The following is a 20,437-nucleotide window of genomic DNA, read 5'->3' as shown; positions in this document are numbered from 1 at the left end:
TTTATCTAATTTTCATGCCCGTTAGGTACAGACCAACAAAGAAATACTTGTGCCTTTTAAGGCACCTCTTCCACAGCAATCTTGTCCTACCAGAATCCTGCAGGCACAGCAACAGGCGGTGCAGATAACAGCTGCTGTTAAAAGTGGACAGGCTTTTGTTGCTGCAACTTCTGGACAGAAGAAAACTGTACCTGTATTGTCAACTACTCAGATTCAAAACGTAGGACCAATGGGTATGATATCTCAATTCATTGTAGGCTTCACAAAGTGGGATAAAGCAGGTTTTTAAATAAATTTTGGTCTTCAGATTACTTTAAAATATTTTGATCAGCTTGTTTTGTTCCAAATATGAGCATTCTTAAACATTTTTGGATCCCTGAGTGAACCCTTAATTCATTTTATTATTCTGAGTAGCCTGGTTGAGTCAACATTTTAATGTCAGTTTACATTAATGCAATTAGTTTTGTGTTTGGTTTTGGGTGAAGTTCTCTCTAAAATGTTTGAAGGCAGTTTTGTGGGGCTGGAAAGAAACAACTTTCCACATCTATAATTGTTTCAAGTTACTGTCAAGTATGTAGGGTTTCTCAGAAGCCCTAAAGCCTGGCAATCACTTTCTTTCCTGTCCTTATGTATTTTCTTTCCTGAAAGCCTTCCTCTCGTTCAGTGGTTCTCAAACTGGAGGTCAAGATCCCATTTTAATGGGGTTGCCAGGGCCAGTGTTAGACTTGCTGGGGCCCAAGCCTAAGCCCTGCCGTCCAGGGCTGATGCCAAAGCCTGAGGGCTTTAGCCCAGGGCAGTAAGACTTGGGCTCCAGACCCCCTTAGTAATTTTTGTTGTCAGAAGCGGGTCTCAGTGCAAAGAAGTTTGAGAACCACTGCTCTAGTTTGAAAGAAAATACCAAAAACTTAACATTTGGATAGCTCTAGTTTCATGCTGACATTAAACCCATCATGGCACTATTCTAATTTTAAAAGTATACCTCTTTTAACTCTAATAAATTAATTTTTTAAAAGAACAAGTACTCGCTGCCAATTGTTGTGCTGTTAAACTGTTCTTTGTTTTTTTTTTTAAAAGTTCGTTCTTTGCTATGTGAAAGACCCTTTTAAAGAAGGGAAACTATGTAGTCAGTGTTGTCAAATGCCCAAAGTCTTTATATATTGGAAAAATATTTTTCCTCTTAATTTTTCAGCTAGTGATTTTAGGTATTTACTAACAAGGCCTTTGGGCCAGAATACTCCATGTAGTAACTCCACTGATGTCCAGTATTACACTAGGGATTAATTTAGTACTTCATATGTAGCCTGAAGGATTTTTGGTTGTACAAGCCTGGCTTTTCAGCTTGTTAATTTCAAATGAGCATATGTAATTTAGAATGTAATTGATGAGTGAGTGTTTCTCATGCTGTATAAATGTCTTCTCACTTTCTAGTCCCTTCAACAGTGTGGTAGAAATTGGTGCCAAGTGGATCTATTTAGCACAGTGGTGGGAGGCCCATCAGGATAATCCACTGGCAGGCCACGACACAGTTTGTTTACATTGACCATCCGCAGGCATGGCCACCCGCAGCTCCCAAACTTACTCCCAGAGCCTGAACCCTTTCCCGCACCCAGACTCCCTCTGAGAGCCTGCACCCCCTCCTGCATCCAAACTCCTTCCCAGAGCCTTAGGCAGGTGAGGGGAAGGGGGGCAGGACTTGGACCTGTTCTGGGCACCACGAAAAATTATACAAACCTGCTGTCTCTGCCACTTGATGAAAGGGGATTGAGTAGTAAAACTTCATTCTTAATGAATAACTATGTAATAACTACCTTCTGTTGTTTCAGTATGTTTAAATTTGCTTGAAGTTCAACCTGTGGCAACCAGCAGTGGTCAACTGAATGTATTCCTTCAAGGAAATGCTGTAACAGCAATGCCATGCAGACCTTCTAATATTTCAGTAAAAAGGATTGCTCCTATGCCTATTAAGGTACTATAGTAGTAGTAAAATGTATGTGCACATATATGCCCAAATACTGCAGTTATCAGGAAAAACTCCTATTGATTTAATGCAGAGTCTTGCTTGCTAAGCACTGCAGGATATGCAAGTATTAAATGTTAACTTTTTTTCTGAATATTTCACAATCACATCATACAGTAAGTACTGCTTTCAAGTCAATTTAATAAACTAACAATTGATGGTGGTCTGTGTGGTTACAAGTGGCTCAATTTGAGCAATACTGGTATACTAGCAGAACTGTACCTCATTCTCCTGCCTTCTCATAACTATTACCCTTCTGCTGAGAAGTTGCAGATGTCAGGGTATTGCAGGTCGGTTTCTTGTGGGAATAGGTAGCAGTGATTAGGTGTCTGGATATTATTGTTGCATGTTTTACTTACACTAAATATAGCAGACCTTGAACAGAGGTGGTCAGACAGCATGTAGGCAATTTTTTCTTTCAGGAATCTTAGCCAAATCACCAGTGGTAGGTTTCAGGGAGTCTTGGGGGTTTCTCTGCCCCAAGAATTTACTAGTCAGAGATTAAGGAAGAGAGCAAAATATCCTGCTGGTAACTGCTCTTCCAAAAAGAAAATCTCACAACTAACAATGCAGCATTTCTTAAAAGGCTGAACTGTGCTTGCACACTAAACTTGTTAAACTGTAATACTGTCATCTAACTCCTTCCCCTCCCCCCCCCATGGTAGAGCTTCATATCAACCTAAAGGTAATTAATGATGGTGTTACTGTGTTCCATAGCTTAATTTAGTCTAGTCAGGCCAAATAAAACTATTGTAAAATAGTTATATCTTATAGTTGTACTGGCTAGACTTAATAAAGACAAGTGCATATGAAATTATTTGTACATATGATATTGTGACATAACTTAGCAGGTCTTTGAATTCTAGCAGGTAATGCATGATAGCAGGTTTGTAGGCATAGACATGTTTTACCTTATACAAGATCTCAAGGGGAGGGCTTCTCTGGCTTTATTCAATAAAGGATTTTTCCTCTTCCTAGAAAGCAGAAGTTGAAAGGTTTATAGAAACTCTTTTAATGTGAGTCCAAGTAGTAGTGCGGTGGGTTTGTAGTGTGTAAGCACAGAGGTGCTCTGTCATCTTGAGCAGTCAAATCCTGTGTAGAGTACTGTTGGTCTTGCTTACTTTCAGACAAAGATTCCTCTAATCTTGATTTATTGGCAGAAGGCAGGAAGTATTTTGGGATTAAGTAAAATTCACTTATGGGAGTCTACTTTAAAGCTCTAAGCTTCAGAGTAGACTAGGTAAAATCTACATGTCAAGCAGAATTTCAATCATCAAATTGAGTTTAAATGAAAAAAAAACCTAACCCAGAGTGAATAAATCAGTACAGTAATAGGCATAGTAGGTCAGCCTGCCACCAAAATAACATCTTTTGTAGGCTGTCTATTAAACACAACTTTCAATTAAAACCATATACTTGATTGCTTCTTCAGTGTTGCTGAAGCAGTTTGAAATTGATTAAAACTTGGTATTTTTGAAGGTTTTAAATACCAAATTCATTTACACTTCAATGATGGTCTGTCCCAGGTACCAGATTGTTTATGCCTGGTTCTCAAACACTTGCTTTTTGATCTCTCTCAGAACTGCTCTTCTGGAAGGCATTGTGGCTAACATGTTTTCCAGAAAGAGACTTAACAAAATTAGAGGGTGATGAGAGTATCCTTATCTTTTTTTTTCCCCCTCTTCTACCAAAACTACTTACTCCTAGATATCTGTGAATATCATTTAGATGGTGATGATCATTCAATATCAATACATAAAAGCCATCTGTTCTGTGAGAATAAGTGTTACTAAGATTACATGTTTTAAGTAAACAGATTGCTTAATAGACCCTGTTAGGACAAAATTTTAAAATAGGCATGTTCTCACACTAGACTTCTGGATTTGACAGGTTTATCCTCCACTTCTTCTTAAACAAAAAATTAAATTCTATTATGGCAAGCGTTGAAAAATCTTAATATCTAATAAAATCAAACTCTTTTGTTCTAAATGACACAGCTTGTAGATTGTATCAAAATAATTAACTCCTGCAGTGTCTCTTCAGTCTGTGTTTGAATGAAAAATATTTAGAGAGGCCAAAAATAGAAACTGTTGACTATTAGATGATAGCTGGTGCTGGTAACTTTTCCTGAGGGTAACACTGTATTTTATCTAACCCAGCTTTTTGTTTGCTCTTGACTTTTTAAAACTCTTTTAGCTGAAAATTTTTATACATCATTCTGGACTAAATTATTATTTTTTAGTTTGAGTAAAAACTGAGTTATTTATATTATTCAGCTCCTTGTTATAACATGTGAACTAAATATTGAATGTACTCTCTAAGGTTTCTAGTCGGAGAAGGCCTTCTATAATTCCAGAATCTGGATCCAAAGTTCCACATGACACAAGACAACGATATGTCAACTTTTTTGTTGAAGAATATTTGAAAGTTTGTAGAACAATAAATGAAGCTTTTGATAAGGTTTGTATTAATTATGAAGAGAAGCTTTGAAGATATACAACACTTTTTAAAAGTTTAAGTAAACGCACACATGTTGTTTGCTATACATGGTTGGGGAAAAATGTTAAAGAACCTTGAGAAAAGACCCCATTAAAATCAAGTATGAGTGTAAGCCATTTGAAAATCTAGTCATTAGCAGACAAAAACTAGCAATTTACTTGGTTTTTCTCTTCTTCCTTACCCCATCCACTTCTCTCATGTTTGTCCAAGTGTAAAATATACTTTGTTGAAATGCTTGGAAGCTATCATACAGGAAACAGTTCCCTTTTAAAATATGTAGGTATTTACATCTTTTTTGAGTGGGACTCCCAGGTGAAGAAATTAATATCTTAATGCCATTCATGTTTGTAGTCACCTGTTTGGCAACAATCCTCGCTCAAAAAGCAGCCACAATGGTCCAGGTCATTGATTTCCCTAGATATTCTATTATTCTGCCCACCCCATCCCAAGTAAATACGTTTAAATTTACTCTAGGATGGGCTCATGGGCTTTAGCAGCCTGGGCAACATTTTCAGTGTGACCCAAATTTCTTGATTATTGCAAATTTGATGGCCTTCTGTGACGCCATTCTGCTAGGGTCCCAGGTAAATGCCTGTAATTCAATTTCTAGTGAAAACACGCATTGTAACATCTTGATGTTGCTCTTAAAAATAAAATAACTTGCTATGTTTCCTTGTTTTCTCCCTTCACGGTATTATTCCTTTTACAATACTGTATTGTATACCTTTATGTATTTTCTGTCTTTTTCACTATATGTTTTTAAGGTATAATATTTCTTTACTGTTTAAGTATTTCCTCTTCAGTGTCTTCCTAGTATTTGTTCTCTCCAGGTATCCTCATTGTTTTCAGTTGTTCCTTGCTTCTGTGCTTCAAGTTCTCCTAATTTCTTTCCTTTATTCTTAAACTGTTTTATTCTTTCATTTTCCTACCCTCAGGGATGGCCTTCACTACAGGGCTATTGACGCTGCTGCAGTCTATGCAGCAGGGGTTGATTTAGCAGGTCTAGTGAAGACCTGCTAAATCAACAGCAGAACGCTCTCCGGTTGATCCTGGTACTCCACCTCTCCAAGAAGAGTAAGGGAAGTCAGCCAGAGAGCATCTCCCGTGGGTTCAGCACAGTGAAGACTCCGGGATAAGTCGATCTAAGCTATGTTGACTTCAGCTACGTTATTCACGTAGCTGGTGTAGCATGACTTAGGATGACTTACCCTGGTAGTAAAGACAAGCCCTTGGTCTCTTACTGATTTCTTCCCCCCCCCCCCCCCCCCCCGAATTTGCCACATGTAAAACCAAGGAGAGGGGAAGTAGTTGTTGTCTCCGAAGAAAGGAACAAATTTTTGCTGTCAAGTGTTCTCCAAAGCAGAAAGCCAGGTTCACTGCAGCACATTCAATCTACAAACCTATCTCATTAGCTCTTCTTTCCTCTTCTGTCAAATTGCTTGATGTCGTTCAACTTCTTCCACTACACCTTTACAGGAGGAAGCTTGGGGAAATTCTCCTAGCCCTAAAAATGTTATAGCATCTACTGACTTCTTCTGGGATGTTCTGTGGTATTGCTAATATCTGTCCCTGAGTGTCATAGTCTCCAAAGGAAACCTTGACTATTATTTTTCCTTCTACGCAAGAAAATCTTTAGACTTTTTAATGTTACACTATGTTTCACTTAGTTTTATAATGGTGCTCTTTATATTCTTCAATTTCATCTATTTGCAAGATAAGATTTCAGTAATCCCTATCTATAAATTTATATTTAGGATTTGATTTAAAGTATCACTCTTATTTTCACTCAGAGGTGTGTTCACTTTCAAGGGCCTGACTTAACTTTCTAGTTCCTGAAATGGAGTTTTTTCTAAAGATTACTTCCAAATATTTATACAACTTATTAAAAGATTATTGTATATGATTGATGTAGCACTTAAGTTTCTAGGACACTTCAGCTTGAAATTGTTGTCAGTTCTGACTGCAAAACCATCTTAGATTCTGACTAACACAGTTCTGCAAAATTTACAATAAGCTATATGCCCTTAAAATTTTGTCTTACTCTTTTAAATGTAGGCATTGGTAGAAGAAAAAGCAATTTATGATCGTTGTGGCAGTAAAAATATGTATCTGAACATAGCTGTGAACACCCTTAAAAAGCTGAGGGATCAAGGTAGTCTCTCTCCAAATGGTAAGAAATTATGTAGGGGAACGGGGAGGGAGAAAGGAATGATGATGTCTGGCAGAGATAAAGATCATTCTATTTTGCATCATTACTGATGATTTTATTTAAATTATTTTGGTGTAAACATGCTTCTAAAAAGCTACCAAGGATATACAATGTTTCAATTCTTAAATACTTTCACTGTAACTGCCACAGGAAATCTGAAGTTTGAACATGCCATTTAAAAGATTTAAAAATCTGTTCAAAGTGTGTTTCTATTTTTAGGGCAGTCTTGTGGCAGCAGATGTACTAATGCAACTGGATCTAGAAAATTGGAAGAGAAGAACGGTAAAACAATCTGATAGTTCTTACCTAAAATATGTAACTTCCCCCATTTACATATAAACTGGGGCAACTTTTTTCAACATTAAATAAATTTTCATTCAGAGTTTCCTGGTCTTTCTCCTATTGTTAGATTTTTTTACATATCAGCCCCAAATGCCACCCATGACCAACATACTACCAACTTCTAAAACAGAATGAGGATGCTATTTTTCAAATCACTGATGTTTCAAATTTCTTTTTAAGGACAAGGAAATAATTGAATTTCTATCTGAAGTGAGAATGCAAAACCATAATCTGAAAAGCAACCTTTTGTTAGTGTTAAGTAGTAACTTGTTGGAAGTCATTTTAATATCTTACTCTACGTAGGGTTTTGTTTTTTGTTAATTTTGGTTGCTGTCAGAGATGTGATCAGGTAAACAAACTGTAAAATGATTGCGTATAACTGAAGCAAAACCTTAAATGTGCATCTAAGATGTCCAATTCATGTTTGTTTTTGAAATTCGTTGTCTTACCTACCCTAACCCATCTTAAATGCTGTTAGATTTTACAGGAATTGTTCTCTATAGAATTCTAAAAGATTATGTTCTGACTGAGGAACAATTGCATGAGAATGGCTACCCACAACCAAATCCTGAAAAACCTGGCAGTGCTATATTAAGTAATGGAATTACAAAAACAGCTGTATCTGATGGTAAGTAAATGAAACCAGAATTTGGAAATGTTTATCTATAACAGTTGATATGGAAACTGAATTTTTTTTCATACAAAACTTCTTCCTCTTATCTGGTATATATTGTATTGAAATTTGTGTACAATAGTGTTAGGTAACTACTTGGACCCTGATTGTTAAAGTTACAAAATTCTTTAGGTTTTACTCTCAAATAATTCCATTAATTTTAGTAGAACTATTCCCGAGTGAAATTCTTGCCTAGAATTGCGTATTCTGTCCACAGTGCTGTATTAGTAAACCAGAAAGGTTTGAGAGTCTTTGACTGAAGTAGTTGGATTAATAAAAGATACTTCAAGAATTGAATTTGTGAGTTTTTAAAAAAGGCTTTCTTGTTAAGAATAAACTTTTTAAAATTCTTATAACTGATGCATATATCAGAATTATGCTGCAAGAATTCGTATTTATTTTAGTGCTAAAATGTTTTTTGTCATTAATTTGACCAGCCTTGAAAAACTTGTCATAAAAATGTATTTACTTATCAAAGCAAGTAGTTACTGTGCCTACCACTTACCCTGATGATTGAAAAGGAAGAAAATCTTATATTGTTTCACTTGTCCAGAGTGAGGAAACCTTTTCTAATGGGCAAGTAGAATTATTTCAAGGCTGAATTTTAATTAGTCCTTGAACTATCATACTTCTTTCAGCTTCCAAAAGACTATGTTGTAGATGTGGAGAAATATACACTGTTACTGCTTCAGGAAAGCACATTCGTAAAGAAGAATGCAACTACCATTCTGGTAGAGTACTAAGACAAAAAGGTTAGTATAGTTGGTGTTCACTCTTGATGTAAGCCACAATCAAAAATCATGTAAAAGAACTTTTTAATGGCTAATGTTTCATATTATGATGCTGTTTACAATCTTGAAGTGTGTGTGATAAAACTAGAAATATCTGCTGTGCATTGGGGATTGTGGATACCACACAACATATCAAATTTCCATGTGTAAGAAGCCTGGGTTCTACCGACCTGGACACACCACCATGGAGTCAAGTACAGGTGCATTAAAACATGTCTCTTGCTTGAGGAAAGTTTTGTTATAGGTGGAGCTGGTAGTGACCCCTTTATTTAAGTCGTTTTAATACTGTTTGTTTTAAAAGGTCTTTTTCATTTCTTTTGAGAAGCAGTAATACCCTACTGTTTATAACCAGCATTTGAAACTCAGCAGGGAGAAAGCCCTGAAGTCAGGGTAGTGCCTTTTCTTTGCCTCATTAAATTCTTTTCAGGTTTGGCTGAGAAGCTTCTGAAAATCAGTTTCCTTTTAGTCACTTCAGCTGTGGAACTCACCCTTCCCAGACCAGCATATTGCCCCAATGGTTCATCCTTTCCCCCATCAGGGGCAGCACATGATGAAGGAGCTCCTGTTTCTTCCTGATATAGAAGTGGGAAGGGCCGGGCCTGGTTCCCCTCAAGGCCCTTTCTGAGATACAGCAGGTGGCCCATTTCCATCGTATTCTGGTGCCAGCTAACATAAATAATCCTGTAGCTCAATTTGTGCTGCAATGCCCAAGGTTCAGGATTCAAAATCAACTAATGATGCATGATTTGGGGGGGGAGGGGAAAGGCTTGGTAGAGTTGCACAAAATATCATTTGTGTTTACATTTTTATTTAAAAAACAAAACACCAACAAATAACAAAAAAAATTAAAGAACATTATCTAGGTTGAAATATCAAGCATTCAAAAGTTAGGAAATGCCAGTATTTAGATCTTGTAATGCATACATTCAAGGGGACAGAATGAAGGCTTCACAAGCAACCTAAGTTTTTGCAGTGTCTGTCGTAAGTCCTTGTCTTTGCCACATAGAAAAATGTTACTTAATGTAGGGTTTTTTTGTATGTAATAAATATATAATTTAGAATCTAAACTAGAGATGACCATTTACTGAATCTTCTAGCCTCAGCCCAAGAATGACCCTGGGAAGTCTACATGAGTTGAAGAAAATGGGGCGAACTTCTGGCATGGTTAACTTCATTTACTAAAGAAATTTTACATTCACTCAAAGTAGAAAAAGAAACCAAAATTAAACTTTACTTTATTCTTTTGTAGTGACCGATGGAAAAGTAAACTGCTTATTCCAAACAAGTACTGATTTGTTTCAGCTGTTCGACTGTTTTTTGATTTTTCCTTTCACTTTTATGGCAGTTCCTGGTGGCTTGGAAACACGGTATAGCTGTTGTGAAGGAGTAGTTGGGTCTCCTGGATGCCAGGTTGCAAAGGTAGGAACATGTTAGCATTGCTTCTCAAATTTTTTCATAGGGGGGATCACATATTAAGAAAGTGTCTCAAGGACCCACTTCCCTTTCCACTCCGACAGCAGGGGATGTGTACTTCTGATCACAAAATAGCCCTGTGGCTATTTTCATGGAAATGTAATAGGAAAGTTATTACTCTGAAACCTGTAACAGCCGTGTTAGTCTGTATTCGTAAAAGGAAAAGGAGTACTTGTGGCACCTTAGAGACTAACCAATTTGCTTGAGCATAAGCTTTCGTGAGCTACAGCTCACTTCATCGTGAGCTGTAGCTCACAAAAGCTTATGCTCAAATAAATTGGTTAGTCTCTAAGGTGCCACAAGTACTCCTTTTCCTTTTAGGAAAGTAATTGTATTGTTTCAGCTATTTCTAATATAATTAGGGTGGTTTTTCCAAAAAGAATAGTGTCTAATTTTGCTTATTTTTATGTGCCCTTCTCCTCAATTCATTTCTTCCTTCAGGGAAAAAAAAGAGAGCCAGCACCTTGTGACCAGCCAGTTACCCATGGCCCACCAGTTGTCATAGATCACAGTTTATGAATCACTATCTTTACAGAAATTTAGGTTTCTATACTAAGAGTTAGTAGGTTGAGTGGAGAATGTTAAATAAAGGGCTCTCTTGTTTTAACTTTAGTCTGTATCAAAGATAAGTTACACACTCAGCAATTTGAATAACACTTGGCCTACACTTAAAATGTAGGTTGACAGATTTACATTTCCCAGAGGTGTGAAAAATCCACATCACTGAATGAAATAGCTATGCTAACCTAACCCCCCAGTGTAGATGCAGATAGGTTGATGGAAAAATTTCCCTCAATCTAGCTACGTTTGGATGGGGAGATTTTCACATCAGTGTAGGACCACTATCTATAGTATGGGGTTATGCCTGCATAGCAATAAGACACTTACTAATCACATTTTAATGCTAATGGAAACTTCACAGCTCCATGTCCATGATGGCCGAAAGGAAAACCTGGAAGGCTTCGTGAAGACGTTTATCAAACTAACTCCAGCTGATGGAAATCATGGTGTGTTTGCACTCGACTGTGAGATGGTATGGTTAACTTTAGGCTTCTTGAAATATTAGCTCAAACCAAATATTTGTCAGTTACTTTTGAATGTTGCTTCATAGGAAATACTGTGTATAATTCTCTTCTAGGAATAAGAAGTGGTGGAATGGGTTTTCATTAAGATTTAGGCTGAACTGGGTGCATTCTATCTAATGAAGAATACCACCAAATTGGAGGCTGTTTAGTGTTACCTAAATAAAACTTGACTGCTGTTACGACATCCAGAGACTGCTCATTCCTTAAGGAAAGATTGAGATGGAATCAATATAGAGAAACTTATCTGTTGTGGCAATCTGTGGTTTTGTTTTTTTGGGGGGGGTTTTTTTGGGGGCGGGAAACAAAACTTCTTAAAAGTGTGGCTGCAGGAAAGGGTAGGTATAACTATTATTTGGACCCCACAGTAACTGTGTGGTTCCTTAATGTTACATACCTTGTATAAAGAGCAAAAGGCACAGAGGTGACACACTCTAAATTCTCATTTAACCCTTGTTTTGTTTTCTTTTAGTGTTACACAACACAAGGTCTGGAACTTACTAGAGTGACAGTGGTTGATTCCAACCTACAGGTTGCCTATGATACACTTGTTAAACCAGATAATGAAATCATAGACTATAATACTAGGTATGTGTATCTTTAAAAAAAAAAAAAACCAAAAAACCTATAACATTTGAAGATGATAGTGCCTTAATTCACAAACTGTTGATTTTAATGGAAAAAAAACTCCAGTTCTGAGAAGTTCAGTATATATTTTCTGTATTTATTTTTTTAAAGCTGTTTCTTCTACTTATTGTAGGTAAACTTGGATACAAAACAATTGGCTACCGGCTTTAAGTTAAACAAAAACCTCTTTTCTACATTATGTAAATTTTTCCCTGTTTTTCCCCAAACGGATAGCTGCATTTTCATGTGACTTTACTTAAAAATCTAGAGATGTTGATGTTTGAGATCCCTGTCTGAAGCATCGCAACTTTTAAATAACGAACTTTAAAATATACTGGAGTAAGATTTGATGAAATGTGACTGCTATTAATGCAGATTCTGTACATGTCCCATCTCCCTGCCTGCCAGTCAGGCAAGAGGCATCCATCCTGGATGCAAAAGTTTTTTGGCTCCAGCCTCCTCAGGATCCTCATGCATTCCGTTCCAAAGTTTTCATTTGTGCCTTTGCTGAAGTAGTAGCAAATGTCTTAAGGCAAGGCAACCTTTTTAGAGTCTTTTGCTTTTTACCTGCTCTGATTCACAATCAGAGGAGGAGGAAGAAGCCCAGAAAATACCCAGTCTGTGGTTCTTGCTTCAATCTCTCTCAATAGCGGGGCCTGTGTCCTTGTAGTACCCCAAATCCTCCTCCATTCCAGGCTTATGTGGACAATCTGCAGCCAGCTGTCACAGTATTTTTTCTGAAAGCAGGGCCAAAGCCAGTAACCTCATTATCCTTCACCTATGCTGGAGAGGAGAATAAAAATTGGTCTACTGGGTTCCAAAGCTGGCTAGAGTTAATTTGAATGCTACAAAAAGGAGTCCAGAGACTACCTCTTCCCACTGTTCACTTGCTATATTTCTCACTTCCTGAAGCTCTTTTAAATCTATCTTAGATTTTCTGGAGTGACAGAAGAGGACTTGAAGAACATTACGTCATCTATTCGGGATGTGCAGGCAATATTGCTAAACTTATTCAGTGCAGATACTATTTTAATTGGACACAGCTTAGAAAATGATTTATTTGCTCTTAAGGTAAAACATTTAAGCATTAGTTCTATGAAATTTCTATAAGATTTTTTTAAACCTGTGCTGTCATTAACTTTAACTTCAAAGCAGCTGGTCTTCAGGAGAATATCTTTAGGATAGAACTGAACTTATTGCAGGATATAATGGTGCCCAGTTAAAATAATGAATTAGGAAATAAAAGTTAAGATTTTGTCAGATTAATTTGTCAGCATTACACACGCTGTGTTTTATCATTTTTATATATATCAGTGATATGAAAGCTATTCATTTCATACTTAGATACAGAATAGAGAGAGATATAACACAAGCAAGAAAACTTCACTGAAAATTTCACTTTTCCTTTTTTTGTGCTTTTAACTATGCAGTTTCACATCACCCTTGCATTATATTTTCCTTCTTATTAAATGGGGGGGGGAAAATCTGCTACTATTTGTCTTTTTAGCATAAACTCTAGTGAATTCGCCGACCGCTTATAATTGCCATAAAACAGTCAGTGCACACTTAAATAATTGAGCATATATTTGTACTGAATCACTGCTGAAGCAAGCGTAGTTAAACACAAAACTGCTTGCTGCACGTATTCAGTACCCAGGTTTCTAACAATTTATTGGACTGACACTAGTTATTTTTAAACCTGTGAAAGGCACTAGTACTCAATGGAAGATTTCAGCCAAAAGTAAAAAAGAAAAAAGCATTTGGCAATCCTAGTAGGGAGTCATTGCCATTGATTAATATTCAGAAGCTAAAATTATGAATTTTTTTATACTACATATGAACTCATCAGGGTGCTTTTCATACAGTTTTCTGGCAAGAATAAAAAGTGGTAAAATATTTGCTTGTGGCCTAAAAATAGAGTTGATTGTTAATTTGATGTGCAGTCAACTAAAGTCTAGATCATGTAATATACATAACACATTGCAGAACATATAGAGACAGCCCCTGCCCTTAAGAATTTATACTCTAATAAGGCCAGATAAAACATAGAACAGGAATAGTATGAAGAAATCAAGGATGAGACGAGTTTAAGGTTTTAATGAAGGAAATGGGTTATAGGAAGGGTGACGGGGCAGTGCTTTAACCATGAGATAATTTAAGAACAGTTTTATTTTATTAAAGGAAAAATGTAATTGGACTTGTGATCACGGATGTACTTAACATAGACCACTGCATTTTTTTTAACAGCTGATTCATAACACTGTTGTGGACACAGCAGTGGTGTTTCCTCATCGGCTAGGCTTGCCTCATAAAAGAGCACTTAGAAATCTAATGGCTGATTACCTCAGACGAATTATTCAAGATGATGGTAGGAGCTTATTTTAGTTTCTATATAAACCATTGGTGATTTGCATAAAAAAAGGAAAAGTACCAAGCAACAACCTAATCTAATAGTACGGTTGTTGCCCTTTTAAAAACTTGCTAACTTTGTCTTAGATGAAATTGCCTCAGTATTTGCGGTGTTCATTGTAGTATATACATAAAATACTGCAAGTGTAGATGTGGAAGTAAAGGCAAAATTTTCACTGTTTAACTTGCCAACTATTATTTTTCTTTGTGGGAATGACACTCTTAATTTCACAAATTAAGGTATAGAATCTTGTGTAAGATTGTATTTTACATTGGTTGCACTTTAACATTTCTTCACTTTTGAGGTTCTCTTCTCCATTTTCTCTCCCAGCGGGAATTAACTTTCAAAGTGCAACTTGTGTACCTATGTTTCAACCATTTTCATCTATGCACATGTCAGTTATTTTGGAGGATTACTTTTAGTCCAATTATCAAATGTAACATTTAGTAATTTTTTAGTATTTTCTCTCTCCTAGAGGGAAAAGTTCTAACAGTGACTTCAGTTTTTTAAACAAAATTCTTTATACAAAACCAATGTATGTATCAAATGTATAGAAATAGCATGATTTCCTTGCTCATATATCTACAAGTAGCACTAAAAGGAGGGAAAACCAATTCGGGAGAGTAAAAAAATGTCTGAGAGGCAAAATGGAAAACGTAATGGGTTATGGCTGATAAATATTTTACATGCATGTTTTAAACACAGATTCACATATGTTAGCTAGCGACCTGATACACACGGGTTTTTGTTAGGATACAAAATACCATCCTTAAAATTTCATTGGATTTCAGTTTTAAAATCATAAAAATGAATTGCTCAATTGGGCTTAAAAGAAGAATCAGTAAAACTACATACAGTGTACATGTACAATTACTTCTATAGAATAAAATGAGACGTGCTGTACATTAGTCATCTGATTGAAAGCACTATTTTAATGAGTTCCCAGATGCACTTTTTTGAGTCTTTAAAAAAAAAAATTGAAACTGCCCACAGTACTTCAGATTAGCACGTTTGAATTTAGCTTTTTAACACAGTTCTTCAAATTCTGTCTTGGCGACAGTTCTCATTTTCAGAGTGCTTCTATTTGCTGTATGGCAGTCCAACTGAATGACACACAAGGGTGCTTGGGGAGGAAAAGGGGCAAAAAGGGAATTTCAAGGAAGAGCAGGAACAACCTTTAAGCTGCAATATTGCGTAGAAGCTGGATTGTATTTCAAATGAGTAGAACTGTTAGATGCAAGATTTTTGGTATCCTCTGGAGCCAATAGCCTGCCTACCTTAAAAATAAACCATGAAGGATCTCATTTATCTTAACCTGCATTTTTTCCCAAAGTAATTATGTTTGACTCTGAATCCATATTAATCTGCCATAACAGTTGAGGACAACGAAAATGGATATCATTAGGGCTACTAAATGTAAGGCTTATATTTTACAGTTTTCCTTTTTTAAAATATAATTACACTCAAACATTTTTGTCTAAACTAATTCGGCCAAAAGTTTTGAACCTATACAAGTTTTGAACTTTTATCTAAATGCATTTGCACTCAAACTCCAGGTCTATGAGGCTCCTAATTTGCAAGTGTCTATGATCATGTGGTCTAGATAAGTTGAAGGCTTCCTTTCAATAAACATTTAGTTTGATGTAAAGATAAATATTCTCCAAAGATACTCTTGCTCTGTGATCTCACATTCCTTGGCTTCTAAATTCCATACTGCACAAGTTTAAATTATTAAATTGTTAGGCGTAGTTTCCTTGAAACTTACTTTCTGTAGTGCCTACAAAATGTGAATCAATACCTAATATTAATAGGCTTTTTAATAACAGCTAATCAAACAGAAAACGTCCGCACATAATTAGCCAAAGTAATGGCATGATCTTGTTGCTTTTACTTGACTCCTTCCTCATCTGAGTTCCTTCCTGTTGTCATGCCCAGTGTTAGATTGTAAGCACTTCAGGGGCAGGGAACATGTCCGAAATGAGGTGTCTAGCACACTTTTGGATACTATAAAACAAGTGGAGGTGTCCAGAGCTAATGTGGAAATGTTCAGTCACATCCTGAACGACTTTCTTCGTAGTCAACAATGTTTGACTTCCATTTAATAGTTTTAATCAGTCAAGTAGTTAAAAGTATTCTACTTTTGATCTCTCCTAAGCAAATATCTGACAGAAGATGACTTGTCCCTTTTGAACTTCTGTGTTTCAATCTTTTTTTCTTGGCTACTTCCTTGTCTTAGAGCTTTGTAATTATAGAGGTACCATAGCATCTTACATTAAGGCTGGATTCAGTTTTTCACTTAAAGCAGAGATTCAGAGAATGCAGAAGTCTCTCTTCCCCAAACTAACAGGATGCAATCTGTGGGTGATGTTTGAACTTCTGGGAATTTTCAACTTAATCTGTTAAATTAGATTTAAATCAAACTTTTTAAAAATGGAAAGTATTTTCTCCAGTGTTCGTTGCGGTGTGTGGGTTTTTTTATTTTTGTGGGACGAGGAACTCTTTTAGCAAATGGTTGTCTGTCTGTCTTTCCATATAGCTAAACTCATCTCAAACCTTTCTAGAACATAATTTTAAAGAAATGTACATCTATTAAGCTATTACGTAATTTATTAGGTAATTGGTGCATTTACAAGGGTTCTTCACTTTCAGATCTCAGTCTCCAAGTTTTTAAGTCCTGGATAAAGGTAGTTCTGAGTGTTTGAGAATTTCATTAATAGTCAATAAATATGTAATTAAACTGGTAACCAGCAATGCAAACTTATATGAACAAAGGTAGAAAATGGTCAGAACTAAATTCATGAAGTTAAAGCCTCCTGTTTGCTCAAATATTGCTTTCTTATGGAAGAAGCTTGCAGTATGATGAAGACAACTTTAAGTGTTTTTGTGTAGGATACAAAAGGTCTTTGAAAGGCCTCCATATCATGTTATGACATTGTAATTTGTTTGGAGATGAGACAGTACTTAATACAACATAAAGTAATTACAGAGCAGCTACTTGGTTGTATTCTATTATCTTAACTTGTGCAAATTATAGTTCTTCCAGTGTATCTGAAAAGTACAAGATTCAGGAATCAATACCTCTCTATTGTTTTTCCCTGGTTCCTTTGAGTTAATGGAAATTTTGCTGCTTCAGTGAGTTGAGCAGGTGCTATGCAAAAAGAAACTATCTCATCTTCTTAAATGGTATTAACTCCTCCTTTTGTTTGTACCCATATCACACTTCCCTGTAGATGTTGTTGTTTTTATATGGTATATGTAATTCTGTTTAAAGCTTGTTTCTAGCCTTTGAACCACCGCTGTCTTATATGGTGGCTTATTTTAATAGCTTCTGTGCTAGTTGTTCTGTTGTCTATAAATCTCATGAAACCAAACAGTTCTGTCTGCGTTGGACAACATCCGCCATCAACCACCTTGCCTCATGCTACCAGATGGAAATGCCCACCATTAGCTCAAAGACAAGAAAAAAGAATGGCTGCCTGCAGGTTCTGAAGGACAAATAGGAAATGAGTTCTGCAGGTTTAAATGCTTCAAGGAAGACTGGAAAAGGAATAGATTTTACAGCCTCCTAAACTTTCTGAAATCTTATTGCCAGCCACTGGAGCGTCGTCATTTTTTTTTCCGTTGTTGAAAAATGTTAATGACAAAACAGGCATGAACAACTTTTATTTAAGTCAATAGGAGCTGCAAATGTGTATCTGGAGGGGGAAAAGTCTTTTTACCCCAGATCATTCCTCTTAACTTCTATAGAACTTCTATTTTTAGATTTGGCTCTAGCTATTTTTGAAGTTCAATTTTCCCAGCAGGACGTTCTATTGGGTGGTCTCCCTCCTAAGACCAGGTGTTGAACTTTTCATTTTTGTGTGGGGCAGAGGCAGATGTGTCTAGTTTTACTATAAAAGCAGTGCATTACTATCCTACCTTCCTAGCTAGATGCTTTCATTTTAAAGTAGACTTGCAAAGATATAAATTAACTGAACTGTGCAATGAGTAGCTGAGACAGTCAAGATATAATAGATGCATGTGGGTTGTTGAAGGCCAGACTTGATCATTTTTCCAGTGTAGGGTACAGTCCAAACATTTTTCTGTTCTCCTAAAATCATGGATAAGTACAGCTGACAGAAGGTCAGGGAATGCTAACTTCAGTTTAGCTACTCCATATGAGGCAGTTCTACCATTTTTTAGGTTTAAATACTCCTTTTTATTGATATTTCACTATCACTGCTGAAGAGTTCAGTACTCCTTACATGTTGTTATGGAAGTGCTTTTTGCAAATTCCTGTCATATCAGTCTAAATACTGAATTTCAACTTTGTTACCGGTTTCCTACAAGATATTCAGGTTTGGTCCCTATGTTTGATAGGATGTGTGTGACCAACACAGGAGCCATAACAAACTGCATAAGGAAAAGTATTACATCATTAGTAACAAGCAAACTTACCTTAAGAGTATTTTTCAAGGCTGCATACTTAAGACAATTGATCATTCAATGATTTTTTTCCCTGTTTCTCTATAGGCAGGGATGCTTTATCTCACAAATGATGGGTAAATAAGCGTCTGACATAGATCATGCCACTAACCCTCTCACCCTCAGTTATTGCCCCTCCAACTTCCCATTCCTGAATTAATTTTACTGCTCTATGCCATTACATAATTCTGGAACACCACCTTTCGTGTGGGATTTTTTTTGTCTTTACTTCTGTTTCTCTTCTGTCCTCTATTTTCTCATGTCACTAAATTGTTTTAAATGCAATACCTGTATATGCAGTACGCTCAGATGTCCCAGGTTCCTGTAAATATTATTTGCTATGTTGCTGGTTTTCCATTCTATAGTTCACTAGCCAGTAGAGAAGCCAGGCTCTCTGAAGCAGTCAGTTTTTTAGAATTGACTTTTTTGAATGTTAACTTTGTTCATTTCCTCTATTGTATCTTTTTGTGATGGACACTATCTAATGGAAAAACGTTGCTGTTTACTACTTTTTAAATATGAATATATTTTGTTCCTTCCTAGTTGGTGGCCATGATTCTAGTGAAGATGCTGCTGCTTGTATGGAACTGATGCTTTGGAAAGTAAAGGAGGATACTAAGGGCAGAAAATGGTGATTTTCTTCAAGAACAGAATAATCAACAGGAAGCCACTTCCTTTTCCATAATATTTCAGTATTAACCACTTTTAGTGTGTATTGCAGTCAATGGGCACGACCATAAAAACATTACTAATATTGCCAATACACCAACCCCCCTGTAATTACATTAAGTACAGTAAGTTCCACGGGTGCTGTCTGCACATCACACCTGAAAAGTCAATTTGTCTCCTACGTCTCCTCCATACTGTCCCCTCCCCCCCCTCAAAAAAGCGTGGTGTAGAAGATGAATAAAGTGGAGAAATCCTACAATCTTCACACCTGTGCCAGTTTTCCCCAAGAAAAACTAAATGCAGCTAAAACAGAGAGAAGAAGTTGGGCTACATGTAATCTGTACTCTTGGTTATGGAGAAGCTAATGATTGATCTTTTATTTTGACCTGTTTTTGTTAACCTTGCTTTGGAAAGGTGTTTGGTAGGGTCTTTTTTTTTTTTTTAAATGAAGAACAGTTAAAAAGCAATAAGCTGTGTCAGTTACAATCATCAACCTACAAATTGTTTTTTCCAAATTAAAGGTGTTACTGTTTACAGCAAAGGACATGTTGGCCACTTATTTCTCATGAAGCTACAATTTTTTCTTCATAGACCCATATGTGCTTCCATAATCTGATCTGTAATTTATGCTGTAGCACTAGTTAATGCACAAAATATGAAATTTGGGCAATGTAGGTGTGTGACTTCTCTTTCTTGGTAGAGAACAGATGATGGAGTGCATTGAAATCCTTCCAGTATTATAGCTCAAACTAGATACCTGTGTCATGTAGAGTGCAATTTTACTTATGCATTCTCCTGTTAAAGATGAATGAAATAATGGAAAGGAAAAAATGACACCAAACCTGTAGGCACTAGTGCAGGGACAGTGGGGTAAACAACTCTATTCCAAATCAGTAGCAGGTTAAGTGCCTGCTAGAAATAACCATGTGGTAGAATATTATGCCACATGACAAATGGTTCTTTGCACAAAGTACATAAACAGGGAGGTTGCCTGTAGAAAAGCCCAATTTCATTACTCCCCTTTCAACAATGCATCGTTTCCCCACCTAGATTGTATTACAAGTTAAAGTGGGAGACCTATACTACTTCCAATATGTAGGTTTTTTTCAAACAGAGACATTGCATGACTTGGAATGGGTGTGTGCCACACCTAAAAGAAACTTATTACTCACCTCTGAAAA

General features: G+C 36.4%; 1 protein-coding gene across 4 annotated transcripts in view; it reads left to right on the top strand.

The window, feature by feature from the left end:
• Window positions 1-19,803, top strand: part of LOC140911776 (RNA exonuclease 1 homolog) — a 29,056-nt gene extending 9,253 nt beyond the window's left edge. Inside the window, exons 4-16 of one of the 4 annotated variants that reach the window (XM_073345560.1) lie at window positions 26-233; window positions 1,824-1,966; window positions 4,340-4,477; window positions 6,572-6,686; window positions 6,945-7,007; window positions 7,546-7,695; window positions 8,379-8,492; window positions 9,877-9,950; window positions 10,927-11,037; window positions 11,559-11,674; window positions 12,646-12,784; window positions 13,961-14,081; window positions 19,131-19,803. In XM_073345560.1, coding sequence (XP_073201661.1) covers window positions 26-233; window positions 1,824-1,966; window positions 4,340-4,477; window positions 6,572-6,686; window positions 6,945-7,007; window positions 7,546-7,695; window positions 8,379-8,492; window positions 9,877-9,950; window positions 10,927-11,037; window positions 11,559-11,674; window positions 12,646-12,784; window positions 13,961-14,081; window positions 19,131-19,222 — 1,584 coding nt within the window. In that variant the 3' untranslated portion in view covers window positions 19,223-19,803. Of the gene's footprint in view, window positions 1-25; window positions 234-1,823; window positions 1,967-4,339; window positions 4,478-6,571; window positions 6,687-6,944; window positions 7,008-7,545; window positions 7,696-8,378; window positions 8,493-9,876; window positions 9,951-10,926; window positions 11,038-11,558; window positions 11,675-12,645; window positions 12,785-13,960; window positions 14,082-19,130 lie in introns of those variants that run through there. The other 3 variants (XM_073345561.1, XM_073345564.1, XM_073345565.1) reach the window with 3 other exon arrangements.
• Window positions 19,804-20,437: the final 634 nt, after the last annotated feature.

The sequence above is a fragment of the Lepidochelys kempii genome, chromosome 5, assembly GCF_965140265.1.
Source record: "Lepidochelys kempii isolate rLepKem1 chromosome 5, rLepKem1.hap2, whole genome shotgun sequence".
NCBI lineage: Eukaryota > Metazoa > Chordata > Testudines > Cheloniidae > Lepidochelys > Lepidochelys kempii.
This window is presented reverse-complemented; position numbering and strand designations above follow the sequence as displayed.